At 46.2% G+C, this 22914-nt stretch overlaps 1 protein-coding gene across 3 annotated transcripts in view; it reads left to right on the top strand.

Moving 5' to 3' along the window:
• Positions 1-22667, top strand: part of LOC143984325 (polymeric immunoglobulin receptor-like) — a 57540-nt gene extending 34873 nt beyond the window's left edge. For 2 of the 3 annotated variants that reach the window (XM_077484564.1, XM_077484566.1), the window contains exons 4-6: positions 11535-11655; positions 22171-22271; positions 22351-22667. In XM_077484564.1, coding sequence (XP_077340690.1) covers positions 11535-11655; positions 22171-22271; positions 22351-22424 — 296 coding nt within the window. In that variant the 3' untranslated portion in view covers positions 22425-22667. The remainder of the gene's footprint in view (positions 1-11534; positions 11656-22170; positions 22272-22350) is intronic. The other variant, XM_077484565.1, reaches the window with a different exon arrangement.
• The last annotated feature ends 247 nt before the right edge of the window (positions 22668-22914 follow it).

Raw genomic sequence — 22914 nt, 5'->3', positions numbered from 1 at the left:
GGATAGTTTTATGGCATTTTTATTATTTTTTTTTTTTTTTACTAATAATGGCAGCGATCAGCGATTTTTATCATGACTACGACATTATGGCAGACACGTCAGACAATTTTGGCGCGATTTTGGGACAATTCACATTTATACAGCGATCAGTGCGATTAAAATTGCATTGGTTACTGTGTAAAATGTGACTGGCAGTGAAGGGGTTAACACTAGGTGGCACTGTAGGGGTTAAGTGTGTCCTAGGGATGTGTTCTAACTGTAGGGGGGATGGGCTAGCTGTGACACATCACTAATCCTAGCTCCCGATCACAGAAAGCTGACACTGTCACTAGGCAGAACGGGGAGATGCTTGTTTACATTAGCATCTCCCCATTCTTCCTCTCCGTGAGACAGTCGTGGTTATTCCCGTGGACATTCAGTCAGCGGGACCCACGATCCTACTCATGGAGCTCCCAGCCAGCGCGCACGTGATGGCACAGCAGTAAATTCAAAGTGACATACAGGTACGCCCATTTGCGCAGCCGTGCCATTCTGCCGACGTACATCGGCGTGCGCCGGTCGGGAACCGGTTACCCATAACTGAGTCAGTTGAAAATCCCACTTCTTCTTGGGTTCACTGAAGCCTCCTCAAGCTGTGCATGCTTTTCCTGTTCGTTCTTTGCTGGAAAAAAGGCTTATTTATTCTGAGTGGGATCACCTAGATAAACATTTTTTCCCTCCTAAAAAGTTTTCAACACTTTATCCTATGGAGGAAAGATTTACAAAGATGTGGGGTATACCAGCAATTGACGCTGCTATATTCTCTGTAATTAAAACATTTTTTCCTTGTCAGGTTCAGGAGCTCAACCTGCAGTGGCAGCAATTGGGGTATGTCAATCCTTGAGAGACCACTTAAAACAGGTGTTCAAGGTTTTCCCTGAACAGCAGGCCCAGGCGTTAGCCAACTTGCCAGCGGCTTTGTGTTTTGCAGTTGACGCAGTCTGAGATTCTATCCTTCAGACCTCTCGCCTTACGCTTGGGTTGGTGCATATGCGTAAAATCTTATGGTTGATAAATTGGTCAGCCGAAGCGCCATGCAAAAAGCTCCTGACTGGTTTTCCCTTTTGTGGTCTGAGGCTGTTTGGGGATGATTTGGAGAGTTCAAGAGGTAAAACTCAGAGTCAACCGCAGGGAAAAAAGAATGGGGGAGGGAACCTATAAAACATAACGCTAAAGCCTCTTTATGCTCATTCGATTGGGTGGGGGGAAGACTACTACAGTTCTCACAGGTCTGGCAGGAGGATTTTCACAACAAGATGGGTGGTCTGCACAATAACTCTAGGTTACAAACTTGAGTTCTGAGAATTCCCATCTCCTCGTTTCCTTAGATCAAATGTTTCCAAAGACCCAGAGAAAAAGAAGTCTCTCCTTCAAGCATTGGAGTGACTTTTGTCACAAAAATTAATAATGGTGGTTCCCATGGAAGAGCAGGAATTGGGGTTTTATGCAAACCTTTACACGGTGCCAAAACCAAATGGAGATGCCAGACCTAGTCTAGATCTCAAAGATCTAAACCGGTTCCTAAAAATTCAATCTTTTCGCATGGAATCAATGCGATCAGTAGTTTCCATCCTACAAGGAGGAGAACTTCTGGCATCAGTCAACATCAAGGATGCATACCTGCATGTACCTACTTTCCCCGCTCATCAGAAATATCTGCATTTCAAAGTGGAAAAACGTAATCTTCAGTTTGTATCTCTACCTTTCGGTCTAACTACTGCACCTCTGGTGTTTAGAAAGGTACTGGCCCCTCCTCTGGCCATATTAAGGGCCCAGAGTATAACGATTATAGCTTACCTAGACGACCTAGGCCTGCTTTTAATAGACTGGTTGGTAGCCTGCTTAGACCAAAGCTTGGTGACCACAGTCAACTACCTGGAATACCTAGGTTGGGTCCTCAACATAGAGAAGTCTTCTTTAAAATGAGTAAGAAGACTAGAGTACGTTGGTCTGGTTATAGATATAGCCCAGAAGAGGGTGTTTTTACCCCAGGCAAAAATAAGCGCCATAAATGAGCTGGTTCAGGTAGTTAGGGCAAAGAAGGGTCCTTCTATTAGCCTTTGTATGAGGTTGTTCGGAAAGGTGGTGGCTTCATTTGAAGCAGTTCCCTATGCTCAGTTTCATTCGAGACTGCTGCAAAACAGTATCCTGTCTGCCCGGAACAAGAAAGTCCAGGCGCTAGATTTTCCAGTGCGTTTATCACAATAGTGTGCCAGAGCCTCAGTTGGTGATTGATACCTGAGAATCTGTGGAAAGGGAAATCCTTCTTACCAGTTATCTGGAAAGTAGTAACAGATGCCGGCCTTTCAGTTGGGGAGCAGTTCTGAAAGAGATGACTGTCCAAGGGAAATGGTCCAGAACCAAGAGGACCTTACCCATCAACATTCTAGACATTCGGGCAGCGTACCTAGCCCTAAAGGCCTGGACATTCAGGTTGCAGGGTTTTCCTGTCAGGGTCCAATCCGGCAAATGCCATAGCAGTGGCTTATATCAATCACCAAAGGGGGCACCAGAAGTCGTGCAGCCCAGGGAGAGGTAAATAAGATCCTATCCTGGGCATAAAAGCATGTGCCGTGCATTTTGCCAATCTTCATTCCAGGGGTAGAGAACTGGCAGGCACACTACTTAAGTCGCCAGCAGTTGTTCCCAGGGAAATGGTCTCTTCTCCCCGACATCTTCCTGGCTATATGCCCAAGATGGGGGATCCCGGACATAGATCTGTTTGCGTCCACGTTCAATGACAAGATCGACAACTTTGTGTCAAGAACAAGGGATTCACTTGCATGCGAGACAGATGTGTTGGTGACCCTGTGGGATAAGTTCTCACTGATTTATGCATTCCCTCCTATTCTGCTACTACCACAGCTTCTTCGCAGGATCAGGCAGGAAAAGAAGTCAGTGTTTCTGGTAGCCCCAGCGTGGCCCAGAAGATCTTGGTATGCAGAAATGGCAAAAATGGCGGTAGGGCCCCCATGGAAACAAGGCCATTGTTTCTAATATTTAGGGACTCGTTAATGACTTGAATGGGTACCACTGGACTGGTGCAGGAGCGAATGTAGTGCCCATATTTAAAAAAGGGATAAAAGTCTTTTACTAAGTAACTATAGATCTGTTAGTTTAAAGGAGAAACCCAGTCTGAGCTCGTTTGGCTGGGCTTCTCCTATGGGTCACAGAAATGCAATTTGTTTTGCACTCCTGTGAGGACATCACAGGAATAAGTCCAGGCACAGCATCATCATGACAGTCTGGATCACCAGGTGCCTGGACTGATACCCGTCTCAGTTTCTAAGTGAGCCGCTGAGAGCCTGAGACCACCGCTCCTTGCCCCTCCACAGCTCAGCGCTCCAGTGTGCACAGGGGGCAGAGCGGAGAGCTGCTGATTGAGAGTCAGCAGCTCTTTGCTCGGGGAGCTGTGAGAACCGAGCCGTCGGTGGTGTTCGATCACTCAGTTCTCAGCGCAGAGGCGACAGAGGACAGATGCAGCATCGGACTGAAAAAACTGAAAAAAACAAAAAACCTTACTTCTCTTTTAACTTCCATAGTCTGGAAGATGCTGGAGAATTTAATAAAAGACCACATAGATGAGTTCTTGCTGGAAAAAAATATTTTAACTTCTTCAGCCCCAGAAGATTTGGCTGCTCAATGACAAGGCCATTTTTTGTGATACGGCACTGCGTCGCTTTAACTGACAATTGTGTGGTCATGCGGCATGGCTCCCAAACAAAATTGATGTGTTTTTTTCCCACAAATAGAGCTTTCTTTTGGTGGTATTTGATCACCTCTGTTGTCTGAAACTGTACCCAAGCAAAATTGCCGTCTTTTGGTGGTAAAGAGCCGACGTACAGCTACAACAGTTCGCAGGAATGTCACGACTAGGGATGAGCCGAACACCCCCCGATTCGGTTCGCACCAGAACTTTCGAAGGGACCCCAAATTCGTACGAACGTTAGAACCCCATTGAAGTCTATGGGACTCGAACGTTCGAAATTAAAAGTGCTAATTTTAACGGCTAATATGCAAGATGCTGTCCTAAAAAGGGTTTGGGGACCTAGCTCCTGCCCCAGGGGACATGGGTCAATGCCTAAAATGTTTTTAAAATTGGCCGTTTTGTGCGGGAGCACTGATTTTGATGACGATTAAAGTGAAAAAAAAAGTGAAATATTCCTTTAAATATCGTGCCTGGGGGGTGTCTGTAGTATGCCTGTGAAGTGCCACATGTTTCCTGTGTTTAGAACAGTCCCTGCACATAATGACATTTAACGGAAATAACATCATTTAAAATTGCTTGCGGTTTTAATGTTATATCTGGTTCCTGCAATATGGTTGAAAATCATTGAGAAAAATGGCATGGGTAGCCCTCCCTGCCCATTACCAGCCCCTGTGGGTCTTGTACGCATATTAAGGGAAACCCGTACCCATATTAAAAAAAAGGAAATGCGTGTGGCCCCCAGGCCCTATATACTCAGATCAGCAGTATACAGGCGGTGCAAACAAGACAGGGACTGTGTAGGTTTGTTGTGTTAGGTTGAATCTGTTTGTAATTTTCAACTGGTACATTTTTAAAGTGTAGCTCCAGTCAAAAAAATGATTTTTAAGCTTTTGGAAAAGGGTTATCACCCCTGTATAATTTGTTTTGTCGTCCATCTTTTTTCATCTCACTTGCTGTTATCTCCTTCCGTTTGCAAGTAGGAGATGTTTGTAAGTTGGATGTTTGAAAGTAGAGGCCTGCCCTATATGCTCTGCAGAAATGGCGGAACAAGGTGTTGGTTTTGCCACAAAATTGTAAGCCCTCAAAGTGACTCTTGGTGGGCGCTGGAGCGCCCTGCTGTGAACGAATATATCAAGAATTGTAATTACATGCCATTGTTGAACAGTGGTAGAAAAATTGACCTTTGGTGGTTGTGGTGCTGGTGCCACAACACTATAAGTCCTCACAGTTACTCTGGGTGGGCACAGGAACGGGCCCTCCTATGAAATATTATATCAAGAATTGTAATTACATGTCCCTGTTAAACAGGGGCAGAAAAATTTGGTCTTAGGCACTGGTGCTGGTGCCACGACACTGCAACCTCTCCCATATACTCTAGTTTCAGTACAGGAATTAGCCCTGCTGCAAAGCATTGCATCAAAAATTGTAATTTAACGCCCCTGTTAAACAGGGGCAGAAAAATTGGGCCTTAGGCACTGGTGCTGGTGCCACCACACTGCAACCTCTCCCATATACTCTAGTTGTAGTGCAGGAATTAGCCCTGCTGCAAAGCATTGCATCAAAAATTGTAATTAAACGCCCCTGTTAAACAGGGGCAGAAAAATTGGGCTGATGGCATCACCCAGAACCATAAATGTTCTTCCAACATATCAGTGGAGGAGGAAGAGGATAGACAATCAACATAACAGGACAGCCACTCAGCATCAGCATAGGCAGTCTTGAAGGGATGTGATATTTCAAAAAAAATTATTCGGTTACATCAGCTTCAGGTGCTTGGTAGCTGTGGGTGATCCAAGACTGATTCATCTTGATGAAGGTCAGTCGATCAACTGATTCGGTGGACAGGCGCACCCTGTGATCGGTAACAAAGCCACCAGCAGCACTGAAGGTGCGTTCCGAAAGAACGCTGGATGCAGGACAGGCCAGTAGCTCAATTGCATACTGTGCAAGCTCTGGCCAGTGATCCATCCTCAAGACTTAGTAAGCCAGAGGATTTTCGGTGGGAAAGGTGTCCAAGTCTGACCTTACCCCTAGTTATTCCTGCGCCATGTAAATCAGACGCTGGTTGCTGGAACTGATCATACCTTGGGGCTGCGGACTAAAAAATTGTCTGAAAGCATCAGTCAGACGGCCACCTTCTCCACCGCTCCTTCTGACCGATGCCTCAGCAACATGTTGTCCAGGACCAGGAGTTTGTAACCTCCCAGTCTCTGGGAACGCGTTGCACAGACCTTTCTGCAAGGCCTCCCAGAGATGTCTCATCCTCTGCTCCCTCTGCGATGGCAAGATAAGGTCGGCAACCTTACCCTTGTACCGTGGATCAAGGAGAGTGGCCAGCCAGTAATGGTCCCTCTCCTTGATCCGAAGAATACGAGGATCCTTCCGCAGGATTTGCAGGATCAGGGAGGCCATGCAGCGTAGGTTAGCTGAGGCATTCGGTCCGGAGTCCTCTGGGTCACTAAGGACAACATGATCCGCAGCTACCTCCTCCCAGCCACGTACAAGTCCACGGGTTTCTTGGGACTGTAAATCATCCCTACAAGACTGCTGCTGCTGCTGATGCTGAGTGCCAGCCTCCACCTCCATGCTGACACAATCATCCTCCTCTTCCTCTTCCTCCTCCTCATCCTCTTCCTGTGTGATGGGTGGCACAGCAGGAACACTGTCTGGATAAAGGGGGCCTTGAGAGGCAAGGAAGTCCTCCTCTTCCTGCCTCTGTTCTGCCTCAAGTGCCCTGTCCATTATTCCACGCAGCGTATGCTCCAAGAGGTGGACAAGAGGTACAGTGTCACTGATGCATGCACTGTCACTGCTCACCATCCTTGTGGCCTCCTCAAACGGTGACAGGACAGTGCATGCATCCCTGATCATGCCTCACAGGGGTGGTGAGAAAAAACCCGAGCTCCCCTGACCCTGTCCTGGTGCCGTAGTCGCACAGGTACTCATTGATGGCCCTCTGCTGCGTGTGCAGCCGCTGCAGCATGGTCAACGTTGAGTTCCACCTGGTGGGCATGTCACATATAAGGCGGTTCTTGGGCAGGTTCAACTCCTTTTGGAGCTCAGCCAGCCGAGCACAGGCATTAAATGATCGGCGGAAATGCACACAGACTTTCCTGGCCTGCTTCAGGACATCCTGTAAGCCCGGGTACCTGCCCAAGAACTGCTGCACCACCAGGTTAAGGACGTGAGCTACACAGGGCACATGGGTCAGTTGTCCCTGTCGGAGGGCGGAGAGGAGGTTGGTGCCATTGTCGCAAAATACCATTCCTGGCTTAAGCTGGCGTGGCGTCAAACACCTCTCGGCCTGCCCCTGCAGAGCTGACAAAACATCCGCCCCAGTGTGGCTCCTGTCCCCCAAACAAACCAGCGCAAGCACGGCATGGCATCGTTTTGCCTGCGTACTTGCGTAGCCCCTGGAACGCCTACGGAGCACCGCTGGTTCTGAGGACAGAGCACTGGAAGAGGCCATGAAGGAAGAAGAAGAGGAGGGGGTGGAGGAGAGAGGTGTGTCACAACCAATAGTAGCATTTTGGAGGCGTGGTGGCGGAACAACCTCCAACACTACTGCACCTTGTCCTGCATCCTTCCCAGCTGCCAGAAGAGTGACCCAATGGGCCGTGAAAGACAGGTAACGTCCCTGTCCATGCCTGCTGGACCATGAGTCAGCGGTAATATGCACCTTACCGCTGACCACCCTGTCCAGCGAGGCAAGGACATTGCCTTCCACATGCCGGTGGAGACCCGGAATCGCTTCCATGAGAAAAAGTGGCGTTTGGGGACCTGCCACTGAGGAACCGCACATTGTACAAACTCACGGAAGGGGGCCGAGTCTACCAACTGAAAAGGCAGCAGTTGAAGTGCTAGCAATTTAGCCAAGCTAGCATTCAACCGCTGGGCATGTGGATGGCTGGGAGGGAACTTCTTTCGCCGGTCCAGCAGCTGGGGAAAGGATATTTGCCTGCTATAATCGGACGTGGGTGTACTGCTAGCAGAGTGCCCGGAAGCACTTGGCTGTGACACACCTAATTCTACACCTTCATTCCTCTCAGAGCAGGTTTCAGAGAGGACTGAAGGTCTAGTGGGGCTGGAGATCCCAGCTGATGAGGAGCAAGGAGAGGTCCGCTTTGTTCTTTGGTGTGGGTCTTTGAGGTACGCTTGCCAACTAGCTGCATGGCAGGTCAACATATGTCTGGTCAAGCATGTGGTGCCCAAGCGGCTGATGTTTTGGCCACGCGAGATACGCTTGAGACATATGTTGCAAATAGCAGCGGTGCGATCTGATGCACTCGTCTCAAAAAAGGCCCACACCAAAGAACTTTTAGAATAACGCGCAGAGGCAGCGCCCTGCACAGGCAGAGCTCTGCGGTGTGATTCAGTCGGTGTGCTGCCCCTAAGCTGGCTCCTGAAGGGCATCCTGCCTCGTTGGACATGTGCCTCCTCCTCCTCCTCCTCCTCCTCCTCTCTCCTACCAGGCACCCACGTGGAGTCAGTGCCCTCATCATCCCCTCCCTCTTCATCGCTGGAGCAAACCTGGCAGTATGCTGCAGCTTGTGGAACATGACTGCCAGATTGCTGTCCTTCTTGAGCATCCCCTCTCTCTGCATTCACGCTACTGCCTTTCTCTAGCTGAGTATCATCATCAGAGCCTACAAAACACTGGGCAGCCTCCTGGAGCATGTACCCAACACTGTGCTCAAAGAGTTCAGGAGACTCCTCAGGAGGACGTGGTGGGTCTAGGGAAGGAGTCACTGATGATGACATTGAGAGGAGGGAAGGCGATGCGTTGGCAGCTGCTTTGCTAGTACCCTGAGACTGGGTGAGAGAGGATGAGGAGGATGAAGAGGGCTTGGTCATCCACTCTACCAAGTCGTTGGCATGTTGCGACTCAACATGTCCAGCTGCCAAAAAGAAGGACAAGCGTGTCCCATGACCACGTGCTGATGATGACGATGCACCGCGTCCATGATCAGCACTGTTGTCTCTAGACACAGAGCCTGCTTGCCCTCTTTTATAGGCTCGTGCCTGTCTGCCTCTCCTTGCTGGCCTTCCAGACATGGTAATGGCCTGAAGGGAGTTGGGAAAAACAGCAATTGGGTAGTGTATATTCCACTAACTCCTGCAGATGGCAGATGGCTCAAATAGAAAAGAGCTATGTAGGTGGATATAGCGGTGTATACTGGGTTCAGAGCACGCAGACAGCACGCACAAGCTCCTACCGCTGACTGCAAGCTCTATTTAAAACGAGCAAGATAGTTTGCTATATAGGTGGATATAGCGGTGTATACTGGGTTCAGAGCACGCAGACAGCACGCACAAGCTCCTACCGCTGACTGCAAGCTCTATTTAAAACGAGCAAGATAGTTTGCTATATAGGTGGATATAGCGGTGTATACTGGGTTCAGAGCATGCAGACAGCACGCACAAGCTCCTACCGCTGACTGCAAGCTCTATTTAAAACGAGCAAGATTGTTTTCTAAATAGGTGGATATAGCGGTGTATACTGGGTTCAGAGCACGCAGACAGCACGCGCAAGCTCCTACCGCTGACTGCAAGCTCTATTTAAAACGAGCAAGATAGTTTGCTATATAGGTGGATATAGCGGTGTATACTGGGTTCAGAGCACGCAGACAGCACGCACAAGCTCCTAACACTGACTGCAAGCTCTATTATAAAAGATAGATATATTGCTAGCTATATAGGTGAATATAGCGGTGTATACTGCGGTCAGGGCATGCAGCCAACAACCACTACAGAAGAGCAAGAACGAAAAATCGTCCGATAACGATCGGTGTATACTGTGTTGAAGGTACACAGAACACCCACTAACTGCTTCAGATGCCAAAACACTACACAAGGCCGCCGCGCTGGCGGCCTTATATAGTATGGGGCGTGTACTACACAGCCTGAGCTATGATTGGCCACAGGCATCCTGCCTGTGGCCAATCATGGCTCTCCTCGCTGCCTGCGCTGTGATTGGCCAAGCATGCGGGGTCACAGTGCATGCTTGGCCAATCATGAGCCAGCAATGCACTGCGCCATCGCAGTGCATTGTGGGCCTTGAGCGCCACACGAATTTGGCGCGAACGGCCCATAACGTTCGGAATTCGTCGAACACGAAGCTCATCCCTAGTCACGACCTGCTGCAGCATAATGACGGCGGCTGGTCGGCAAGCGGTTAAGCAACAGACAGCATGGACTCATGAAAGACAGAAGTTGTCAAACAAACCTGATTTCTTTTTATGAGGAGGTAAGTAAAATCTTGGACAGAGGGGTGGTGGTGGACGTGGTATACTTGGATTTTGCAAAAGTGTTTGACACAGTTCCCCACACATGGCTCATGTATAAGGTAACGTCTACAGGCTTGGAAATATCAGTTTGTAAATGGATAGAAAACTGGCTAAAAGACCGAATTCAGAGAGTAGTGCTTAATGGTTCTTAAGGCCCGTACACACAATCTGACTTTTTGACAACAAACATGCAAATTAGCTGTTTTAAGGCAACATCCTACCATGTGTACGCTCCATCGGACAAACTTTTTCGGTTTTCATCAGACTTTTGTTGGCTGTGCGAACGGACAAAATTTTTGACAACATAAGACCGATGGAGCAAAGTCCGATTGTGTGTACACAAAACCATCTTACTTTTGTGCAAAAGATCAGACAACAATACAGAAGTTGACCAAAGGGTGGCGCCGGAGTAATTGAACGTCCTCTTTTGACGTGCTGTCAGTATGTTGGCACGCCACTACATTCGTGTTTGTTGCCTAAAAAGTCTGATCGTGTGTATGCAATACAAATTTATGGCCAACGCCCTTTGTACAAAAGTCCACGGGAAAGTTTGTACAAAGGCCAATCGTGTGTATGAGGCTTTACTCTGAATGGTCTAAGGTGTAACCCAAGGTTCAGGGTTGGGACCCTTGTTTTTTAATATCATTATAAATTATATAGGGTCTGGGATTAAAAGTAAAATTTCTGTCTTTGCAGATGACACCAAGCTATGCAGTAGAATAACGTCCTTAACATTTATAGCTAAAGATGATCCAGGGAAAATCCAATTGCCTCTCAGGAGGATCAGGGAGGAATTTTTCCCCCTGTTGTAGCAAATTGGAGCATGCTTTGCTGGGGTTTATTTGCCTTCCTCTGGAACTGTGGATGAAGAATTGTGTATATGTGATTGTATTTTTTATTTATTTTTTGGTTGAACTAGATGGACTTGTGTCTTTTTCAATCTGAATAACTAAGTAACATGGTATCAGTGGGAGGAATAGTGCCCCATCATTGGTCTTAGTAGGAGCAGCAGTTCCCCATTGATGGTGTCAGTGGAAGGAATAGTGTCCCAACTTTGGTCTCAGTAGGAGGAATTGTGCCGCATCAATGGTGTCAGTGGGAGGAAGGGTGCACCATTGATGGCATCAGTGGGAGAAATGGTGCCTCTTCAATGTCAGTTGGAGGTATAGTGTCCCGAGGGCCAGATAGAAGCAAGCAAAGGGCCACATCTGGCCCCCGAGGCCCCCGTTTGGAGACCACTGTTCTAGAAAAAATACTAAGATATTGTCTCACTCTGCTGCCCAAGAAAACCCCATCTGGGGAAACTTCCCATTTTTTGCCAATATTCAGAGTGTGCAGCATCATTTCCTTTTCTCCTAGAAGTGTATTTTCCTCTACTATTGTCTCAATCATTAACAGTTAATTCAGGTGAGCTACAAAAAGAGACAGTATACCGATTATAGGCAGCAATAAATCAAAGTGCGAAATTTAACTACGGTAATTGGTCTATTTTTTAATAGAAAGCAAATCTCACAGTCCAACTGATGGAATAACCCAGTCCAGTGATCTGAACACCTATCATCCTTCGATTTTCCACCAATCCAGTACTCTGAATAACAGCTATGCTACACAACAGCCTCCGTAAGTGAATATAACCATTTTAATTACACTTTTTATGCTTGTATTCTTCATTTTCTCCATTATATTGAATTTTACCCTCTTCTTCCCATTTCTTGTTTTTACTGTGTCCTTCTTACCACTCCTCTGACTGAAAGTGTAAACCATACTGAGCAAAGCCACATATCTTGCATTTTAACAAAGGCTAGAATTTTTACTTCTAGCGTATTATTATAAGCAGGCTTAGGGGTTCATTTACACCAGATATGCTGAGGTGCTTTGCGAGGGCATTACCGCAATGCATGACAATCAAAAAATAATGGTTCCCCATGAATGCAGTTCACAAAATAATATTGCATTTGCCCAGTGCTGAGAAAAAGTTTGGCATATGCTATTTTTTTTTTTTTTCAGTGCAGCGGAAGGTATTCAAATCAAACGTCCATAAAGGCAAAGCAGTGTACAGAAAAAAAATCTGCAACGCATGTAAAATGCATGCCAATGTGCAACTCAAAAAACGCAATGCACCACCACGCACATAGTGCTGCCTCACCAGTCAGAAATAGGTGTGTGCTGTGTTTTAGCTGTATTTTCATCCCATCAAAGAAAATGTTAGCTTGTCAGGCAGTAAAATAGTAAATTCCTATGGAGAATGACCTGTCTCTGACTTCAGCTCACAGCTGATAAGTTACTCTCTTGGCTGCTTGAGAAAGGTAAAACAATTCTGGCACCACCCAACAATTTCAATGTCTATAGTCAGCAATAGGGTTCCATTAACCCTTGTGTGTTTTGTTGTATGTCTGCAGTCATGCTGCAATGCATGACAGTAGAAAGCAAATTATTCTCTAAGGTCCATGTTCACATCAATGCAATGTAGACTTCAATGGGAGTGCATGAAAACCACATGTACATCTGTTTTTGATGCACTTTTTGTTGCATTTTTTTTTTTGCTTAACATCCAATCTCTTCCTCCTACCAACAATGATGTCAAAGCAGATATTGTTAGCCATTTGCATTAGTAAATGAAATACCATGAGTAGCGATGAGTCATGCTGTGTGTGTGTCTATGGATGTACACAGCCCAACTCAAGAGCTATCTCGCTGATGTGCCCCCATTGCAAGTGGCTTATATGGGGGCACACACTAAAGTGGAGGACCTGAGTGTTGAAAATCTGGAGGTTTGGGGCTGCTTTGTGCAAAATCATTGCACAGAACAGGTCAGTATAACAGGTAAACACATATAAAAAGGAGAAAACTGTGCTTGGTGCAAAAAACATTAAATAATGATAACTAAAAATATGTACAGCAGCACTCAAAACACATACAGTGAAATCTTGGTTTGAGAACATTTTGCAAGACAAGCAGAATTTTTAAATACTGTATATACTCCAGTATAAGTCGACCCGAATACAAGCCGAGGCACCTAATTTTACCACAAAAAAACTGGGAAAACATATTGACTTGAGTATAAGCCTAGGATGGGAAATGCAGAAGCTATTGGGTAAACAATGCCTATTTGCAGCCACCCTGTGCCCATTTACAGCTTCACTGTGCCTATCTGCATCATCAGTGCCCATCTGTATTATCAGTGCCCATCTGCAGCCTCACTGTGCCCACCTGTATCATCAGTGCACATATGCAGCCTCACTGTGCCCATCCGCAGCTGTACCTTTGATAACCAAAACAGCGGGCGTCTCCCGCTGTGTCATGCAGTCTGTTCAGCGGCTGTCCACTATAACAAAGCCCCGCCTCCTCCTGGTCCGTGATAGACAGAACACTGATACAATGCTGGGAAACTGAATCAGTGTTCCGTCTATCACAGGTGAGGAGGAGATCAGCTTTGTTATAGTGGACGGCCGCCGAACAGACTGCATGACACAGCGGGAAACACCCGCTGTTTTGGTTATCAAAGGTACAGCTGCGGATGGGCACAGTGAGGCTGCACCCTCACTCGAGATCTTCACACAAGTATAAGCCAAGTGTGGCTTTTTCAGCATAACAAATGTGCTGAAAAAGTCAGCTTATACTCGCGTATATATGGAACATTTTGGCTTGATATACAAGTGATGTCTTGATATACAAGTAGCGTCATGTCCCAACTGAGTATAAAAGAGGAGAGAGGCACCGCTAAGTGTAGCAATGTGGTTACATTTAATGAAAGTACAACATTTAGCAAGTCACATGGTTGATGATTAAAACAAGCACATCTAAGTATGCAGGTATCTGGGATAAAGCTGTCCACATAGACCATCCTCTGCACCGCCATTGACATCATCCCTTCCACACTCTGCTCCACAAGCGCTTAAAGCCTCGCTCTCAGATCTCTCTACTGTAAGGTACTTCCAGGTCATGATTGCAGACTGACAGCGGTGGGAGCCAGCGGTGTGGACAGCTTTACCCCAGGTGCCCGCATGCTTAGATATTCCTGTTTTTATCATGTGAGTTTCTAAATGTTGTACCTTCATTAAATGTAACCATATTGCTACACTTAGAGGAGCCTCTCTTCTATTTTACACTCTGTAGCTCCTGCTGGATTTTGCTTGTAATCCCCTTGTGGAGGCTGCCATTTGTAAATGGACATTTTATGGTTACAAAACCTGGTCACATTGCTATAATTTTTTTATATGGACTATAAACTGAAAGACCTATGAATAAATGGTTGTGGAACTAATCATCTGAGTTCCCCTTATTTCTTATGGGGAAATTCACTTTGATATATGAGTGTTTTGGATTATAAACATGTTCCCGTAACTAATTATCCTTGCAATCCAAGGTTTTACTGTATATAAAAAGCAAACATTTTAGCCAGCCCCTTGAGAACATCTTTTGAAACTAAATATGTTGGGGTGGAGTCTGTGCTGACTTCATTAGGCTGCTGGACTGAGTAGTAGCTGGGTTGTTTGTTTAAGTGTTTACTGTTCTATATACATAGTAATCTATATGCTCAAAACGCACAGGTTCACTTCAACAGTCATTTTACTTTAATCTTTCCCACACACAAAAATTGTGCTTTTCACATATTTCCAGGATGGATCACAGCAATTCTGATTGGTCCCATGCTGGTCCGTTACCATTTTAACTAGGAATTGCTCTGATCCATATCAGAAGCCCAAGGGAAGGAGGGGAAGAACAGCAGGGCTTTCAAATCTCTGGACCACTGTATCGCCTGTGTGGTCAACGGGGGGAGTTTGTAGGGTGTTAGTGCATCTTTCAATTTTTTTGTGAAAGGGCACTTACTTTAAAGCGGGAGTCCGCCGTTTTTTTTTTTTTTTTAAAGCCAGCAGCTACAAATACTGCAGCTGCTGACTTTTAAAATAATGACACTTACCTGCCCAGCGCGCCCGCAATGTCGGCACCCGAAGCCGATCTCTCGATCGTCTCTCGGGTGCTGCCGCCGCCGCCATCTTGGGTATGGGAATCAGGAAGTGGAGCCTTGCGGCTTCATTTCCCGGTTCCCTACTGCGCATGCGCAAGTCGCGCTGCGCAATAAGGATGGTCCCCGCTGTCTCTAGGATCCATGTGTTTCCCAGCAGGCAGCAGGGGACCTTCGGAAAGGGGCGTAGATTCTGCGGAAAGGGGCGTAGCTTCTGCAGAATCTACGCCGGAAGTGGGTGCAGATACCTGTACTGTACAGGTACCTGCACCCTCCTCCCCCCTGAAAGGTGCCAATTGTGGCGCCGGAGGGGGGGAGGGTTGCAATGAGAGGAAGCTCCACTTTAGGGTGGACCTCCGCTTTAAGGTGTGGAATTTGTCTCCCTTGAGCAGTGTATAGCAGCGGGCATCCACTCACCTGCTCCTGTCACGTCCCTCACCTTGTAGTGTCACTGCCGCATCACCAGCTGTCCCATTAAAGTGAATGGGACTGTTGGTGAGTCAGCAGCAGGTCAGAGGAGGAGCCGCTGCAAGACAGAGGTGACAGTTGTTCTTTAAAAAATATGATTTAAATTGAGTTGATTTAAATAGTGATTTAAATTGACTTGATCAAATACACCCTGATTCGGGTAGAAGGAGCATGAGGGAGAGAGATTTGTCAGCTGAAGATGTGTAGTGGCTGTGAGAGGCGAGAACTGATGGAGATCGCTATGTACCACCATGTATCAGTTAGCTATGTTTCCCCAGGGTAAAAGATTATCCCCTAAGGCCTCTTTAACACAGAGAGGAAAGGAGCTGTAAGAATCGGGGATCGATCTGCAATTTTACTTCCCTGTGATTGCTCACCTCCAAATTAATATGGTGACTGCTCTGGTGCTTACACACTGCTGGAGCACAATGCAAAGCTCTGCAAATAAGCTACAATTTTAACTTGGCATGTCGAATTTGACAGGTCTCACTGCCAAATTTACCCACTGTAGTGAATGGTACTGCACCACAAACGTAAGCCAAACACTTGTATGCACAATATTTAGAAACAAAGTCCCACTGCTGCTTAAAAAGAAAATGCCACCTGCGTATAATTAGCCTAAGGGCACTTTCACACTGAGGTAGTGGGGGCGTCGGCAGTAAAGCGCCTCTATTTCTAGCGGCACTTTACCATCATTTTAGTTGCGCTTTTTCGGCCGATAGCGGGGTGTTTTTGACCCCTGCTAGCGCCCAGTGTAGCGCCGCTGCTGGAGCGCATTGAAGGCGTTGCCCATTTATTTCAATGGGCAGGGGCGCTTTAGGAGCAGTGTATACACCGCTCCTAAAGTGCCCCCAAAATGCTGCTTTCATAAAAAAAATTTCGTTAAAGTCCTGCAAGCGCACTGCTCCAGTGTGAAAGCACTCAGGCTTTCACACTGGAGTGACAGGAAAGGCACTTTACAGGCGCTATATTTTTAGCGCTAAAACACCTGTAAAGCGCCTCCATGTGAAAGTAGCCTAATGGAGAAAGGTGAGATACAGAGTACCCACATTGAGAGAGTCTGAATATCAGAGTGTAAAGGTCAGTGACTGTGAACACAAATCTGAAAGAACTGTTATGATTTGCTTTTAAATAAGAAATTGATTCAGTCAGTAAAAAAGTTTATATTTTTTATACGTGCAACTCCTTTACTCATGTACCTGTCTAAAGGTAAAACTGATCAGTTAACCCCTTCAGGCCACTCTTGTCAGCCATTTAAGTGAGCTTTATTGCCTATAAAGTAATGCAGGTTCTCTATGCCCTTGTACACATGGTCGGAGAATCCGTCGGAATGTGTCCTATCGGACCGTGTTGTCGGATAATCCGACTGTGTGTGGTATGCATCGGACTGATTCCGTCGGAATATCCGTCGGACCCAATTTTCCAACTTGTTGGAAATATTTCCCGACCAACTGGTTCGATCGGACATACTCCAATCATGTGTTAGAGCAGTGGTAGGGGTTTCTCCTTGTAATGCACTGTCCTGAGGTGAGTGGTATTGGAACAGTGGTAGGACTTTCTCTTGGTAATGCCATGTCCATGAGTGAGCGATATTGGAGCAGTGATAAGACTTTCTCTTGGTAATGAATAGTACTTAGATGAGGAGCTTTGTGAGGACTTTATTCTACCAATGCCCTGTCCTGGGATGAGCAATATTAGAGCAGTGGTAGGACTTGCCCCAGTCAATGCCCTGTTCTGGGATGAGCGCTAATTGAGCAGTGGTAGGACTTTCTCCTGGTAATGTCCTGTCCTGGGATGAGCAGTATAGGAGCAGTGTTAAAACTGTCTCCCGGTAATTGCCCTATCCTGGGATAAGTGGTATTTGAACAGTATTGGGCTTGGCTCTTAGAGAGGCCTAGCCTGTGGGGATAATTTAGCATGGTGAATTGGTAAAATTTTACAGGATTCAAGCTGGAGAGACTCAAGATGAAAGCAGTGGCAAGTCTGCCTTTTAATAAGGTCCTTCCTGCCCATGATAGAATTGGAATTGGATTGGGTGCACTGCTTCAGAGCCTGGGCCTGAAAACTGCCTCTTTACCAGAGAAATGTGTATAAAAGAGTTTATTTTCTGAAAAATTAAATGGCCCTCGCATCCGCTTTATTTCTTGAATCCTCCTATCCTTCACAAAACCTGACTGTGTGTAAAAAAACTTGAAGTTTTTTTTATTATAAGAACATGCTGGGATGAAACTGGAGGGTGAAACTGGGGGAAATGCATACAATCAAATACATATTAACAGTGTTAAAGGCTAAACTAATCTTTTGCACCACGTTACACCCTATTTAGGGTGTAACATGGTGTAAATGCCTCTCCCACCCCCCCCCCCCCGTGATAGAAGAGAGGTTTTGTTTTTCTCCCCCCAGATACTGTCACTTTTAAACTCAACGCAGCTGTCCAAGCCTCCGTCCGCATAGCCGCATCATTCATTCACAAGTTCTGTCTTCCACCCCAGGCACTCATAGTCCATTGGATCCTCCTCCAGCTCTCCAACTGAAAGCCCATACATAGGTACAGGCAGAGCTGGAGGAAGAGTTTGCAGGATCCCAACATTGCACCCATGAATCATAGATTACGGGTGTAAAGCTTTGCAAGTTTGTATAAATAACATAAAAAATTATAAATGTAAATTTTTTTTACCCAGCAAAACTTGTGCTTTTATTTATTTCAGTTTTCAAAGGTGAACCTAGTTGTTAGTGAGTATAGCAGTTACTAGCTATTGGTTTAAGTTCAGGGCTCGAGTCCTGCGGGAACGCCATTCCCTTTGCAGGACCAGAGTCGCCCGAATGAGATGTATGCAGAGTAGCACAGGAAGCGTTTGGCTGTAGTAAGTTCTCCCTCACTTCACACAGTGCTGTTCGCTCCCCGGCGGCCCCTCCTCTCTTCTCATCTATGGTCTATCCCAGATGATGTCACAAGCCAATGGGGATAGATGAGAAGAGAGGAGGGACCACCCTGCAAACTGGCTAGTAAGATGACGATGTACCCTATAATGTGCCCCCTGGTGTGCTATGTGCCCCATGCCCAAATGTGCCCCCTGCCCTGATGTGCCCCATGCCGTAATATGCCCCTGCCCTGATGTCCTATGTGCCCCACTGTGCCCTGATGTGCCCCATGCCCTAATGTGCTATGTGCCCTGATGTGCTATGTGCCCTGATGTGCTATGTGCCCCATAATGTGCCCTGATGTGCTATGTGACCCATAATGTGCCAACGTTTCCCCATGCCCTGATGTGCCATGTGGCCTGATGTGTCCCATGCCCTGATGTGCGCCATAATGTGCCCTGATGTGCCACATAATGTGCCCCATGCCCTGATGTGCCCCATAATGTGCCCCGTGCCCTGATGTGCCCCATAATGTGCTCTGATGTGCCATAATGTGCCCTGTGGCCTGATGTGTCCCATGCCCTGATGTGCCCCGTGCCTTGATGTGCCTCGATGTCCTATTTTTTTCTTTTTTTGTGCGGGAGTGGATCTTGGGTGGGAGTTCCCACACTTTTTCCCCCAGGACTTGACCCCTGTTTAAGTTCAAATCTCACCAATGATGCTGCCTAAAGGGGAATATATATTCTGTGCTCCATCAACCACATGCCACAGAGGGAGGCTTCTTCTTTCTGGGAGTGAAGAATTATTGGATGTACAGGGACTTAGTAGGGTCAAAATACTGCTGAATAAATTTATCCACTTAGAAAATGTAGTGCAGTTTAGCCACCAGATGGAGACCAAGACAAAGTTAGTAATATTTGGCCTGCTTCACATGGGCTTCAGCTTGTATAATGGCAGTGTGAACAGCAAGCTTTCATGAAATCTTCTGTATCGGTACCCACGTAGGGGCTGCTGGATATTGTGGTCCACCTGTCACCCTACCCAGCCCGGCGTTCACTTTCCAGACACTCCAAGACAATGAACAGTCCGTTTGTTTTCTTTTGTGTTTTTATTGAGGGATTATAACTTGGATGGGGTTCAGGAATTCATGGGATGCCCAGAAAGATTTTTTATTTTTTTTTGCATTGTTTGGGACAAATTATAAACTCTCCTCTTCCTCCAGTACAACTCTTGCTGCAGACTATTCCTTTCTCTTCCTCCAGCACAACTCTTCAGGCACAGCTAGCATGTGGTTAGGCCTAACACTGGCTTCAGCCAGGCCCTTGCAACAGCCCTTTGCAGGCAGGGACCAAGGGCCCCTTTGGTGTAGCAAAGAGAATGGAAAGTTCTGGTGCTAGCTGTCCTAGGTGGACTACTGATCCCAGCCAGCCCTCAGGCTCTGCCAGACCTTCTGGCTGCAGCTGCCCTTCTCCACTGCCCATGACATCAGTATCTCCATCTGGCTCTACATACATCTCAGACTGCACACTCCCAGTCCACTCTGGCATGCCTCCCCAGCTCTCCTGACTGTGCCTGTCACTCAGTGACACCTGGTGGATCCCTTCTGGAGACTTTGCCCAGCAGTACCTTCCACTGTCCTCTCCTGGTCAGAACACCCCTGTGGTTTGTAGGAGGGTCCCTCCCACTCCCAAGCTCCAGGCCCAAGGTCATCCCTCAGACTAGGGAGCTTCCTCAAAGGCCATGATAGCTAGCACTCCATCTTGCGGTTCTTCCATCTGACAACTCCTCCCCAGCAGGGCTGATTCTAGGTATTTAACGAGGCCTGCCCCCTGCCATTCCAAGTCGGGGATTAGTCAGAGCACCTTAGAACACCCCAGGCAGCTCCACCCCTCTTTCCCTCCTTCCTTCTAAAATCTAGAAGTCAGAGGGAGGTAACCGAGAATTGATGCAGCATGAGAGTCATCTGCTGCTACTCTAGGCCACTCCCAGCCAACATAGATCAAAACAAACTACAGCTAGGCCTGATTACATTTGCCTGTACTGACAAAAAATCCTACTACTAGCACCTATCTAAAGTAGAGGGTGCTACACTTCAGCAGGCTTTTGTATAGCTTCCAGCAAGCTTTGAGTAGCTTAAGGGCTCATGCACAATGCAGCTCAAAAGAGCTCAAAGAAGCAGCTCTTACAGGCTTTTTGAGCTCTTATTTTTTTTCTGCCTAGAAACTCCCCTCCATGTTAGCTGATATGTCCATGCACACTAGGGCTTTTTCAGGCGGTTTCAGGCATATCCTCCTACAGACACCCCCCCCCCCCCCCCCAAATCGTGTTTTGTAAGAGGAGATAGTGCCCCATAGAGCTCAAAATGTGCGAAAACTTTTGTTCCAGCCCTTTGCTTTGTTTATACAGTGGTTAAGAAAATCCTATCTAGGAGGGTTTGTGAAAAAAAAAAAAACATTATGCTCAAAAAAGCTCGAAGTAGCTCATTAAAAACGTGAGAGCACAAATAAGAACAAGCTTTTTCAAGCTTTTATAAGCAGAAATAAAAGCTCAAAAGCCTGTAGGAGCCACTTCTTTGAGCTCCTTTGAACTTCAGTGTGCATGAGCCCTAAAAGCGCCCTTGAGTTACTCTTTGGAAATGTTTTACACAGATCTTAAAGTGGCTGTAAAGTGAACCTCCGTCCATCTTTACTTCTGATAAGGGCCAGTGCAAGGATTTTTGTATACTCAGGAGAAGGTGCATTTACTTCCCTCCAACTGTCCTCCCACCACCCCCTCCCCTCCACAATGGCAGTGTGTAAAGTGTGGGGGGGGGTATGCATTCCCCACTCTCCTCACAGGCTACGGGCTGCAGGCAGGTGAGGCAAACTAAAATAAGTCTCTATGAGCTTGCCAGAAATCTTTAAGTCTGACCACAGATTTTCTATTGGATTGAGGTCTGGGCATTAACTAGGCCATTCCAACACATTTACATATTTCCCTTTAAACCACACAAGCGTTGCTTTAGCAGTGTGTTTGGGGGCATTGTCCTGCTGGAAGGTGAACCTCCGTCCTAGCCTCAAATCACACACAGAGTGGTACAGGTTTTGCTCAAGAATATCCCTGTATTTAGCACCATCCATCTTTCCCTCAACTCCGACCAGTTTTCCAGTCCCAACTGCTGAAAAACATCCCCACAGCATGATGCTGCCACCACCATGTTTCACTGTGGAGATGGTGTTCTTTAGGTGCTGTGATGTGTTGGGATTGCGCCAGACATAGTGTTTTCTTTGATGGCCAAAAAGTTACATTTTAGTCTCATCAGACCAGAGCACCTTCCTCCATACATTTTGGGAGTCTCCCACATACCTTTTTGCAAACTTAAAACTTGCCATTTAGTTTTTTGCTGAAAGTAATGGCTTTCTTCTGGCCACTCTGCCATAAAGTCCAACTCTATGGCGCATACGGCCTATTGTCATCATTTGTACAGATACTCCAGTCTCTGATGTAGAACTCTGCAGCTATCCAGGGTTACCTTAGGTCTCTGTGCTGCCTCTCTGATTAATGCCCTCCTTGCCTGGTCTGTGAGTTTTGGTGTGCAGCCGTCTCTTGGCAGGTTGTGCCATACTCTTTCCAGTTTTCGGATGATGGATTAAACAGTGCTCTGTGAGATGTTCAAAGCGTGGGATTTTTTTTTTTTTTTTAAACCTAATCCTGCTTTTAACTTCACAACTTTATCCCTGCCCAGGGGTGTTCGAGATTTCCCCTCACTCTCTGATCTCTGTTTTTTACTATTTTGTATGAACTAGCTGGTAGGTTAAATTGTCAATAAGGTTTTTTTTCATCTATTTATTTTTTTGCAGGAGTCGTCACAGGCACAAACCATGGAATATAATGCGGTGGATCCTTTTTCTAAGCATGGTGTTGTGCGTTGTCTTCTTTAGCCACTATAAGAGGTCATCTGGTAAGTTTTGTAAGGTAGACATACATGGAGAGCGATGGATATTTATAAACCTATTTATACTGTATTTATTTTCTTCTAGAAGACATCTCGGGTGTACGGCAAATCTACAACCGATCACGGAGATCCCAGATTCGGAACATAAGCAAAGTCTAAATCTCTATTTTCATACTTTTCTGATTTTGTTCATTTTACAGTTGTTACAATCATCAAAATGTTACAGGAACACATTTGTTCTTCTAGTGTTTATTCATGTGAAAAGAGCATCACACTAAATATGAAGTGTGTATGTAATGCTGTTTTGTTGCCTTCCTATGTATTATGCAATGTGTTTCACCATTGTGTATAAACTGACATAGCATGGACCTATATGATAAAGACTTGATTAAGATAATTGAATTTAGAAGTCTGGTTAAAACTTTTTTTTTTTCAAATTTTTCAAATTTTGGATAGAGGGGAGAAATGTTAAAACCGATTTTATGTTTTTTTGTAATTGGAGAGATTTTTATTCACTTCCGGTCATTAATTTGGGATTTTGAATATGGCATCACAAAGGGGACATATTTACTGTATAAACTTGAAACATATTCCTAAAAATGTATTGCACCTGAAACCCTTCAGCAAGTGACACCTTTACTGTGACCTG

Source organism: Lithobates pipiens, unplaced genomic scaffold (assembly GCF_037356315.1).
Source record: "Lithobates pipiens isolate NorthernLeopardFrog02 unplaced genomic scaffold, aLitPip1_a1.2 Scaffold_16, whole genome shotgun sequence".
NCBI classification, from domain to species: Eukaryota; Metazoa; Chordata; class Amphibia; order Anura; family Ranidae; genus Lithobates; species Lithobates pipiens.
Note: the sequence above shows the minus strand (reverse complement) of the source record. Positions and strands in the feature narration are given on the sequence as shown.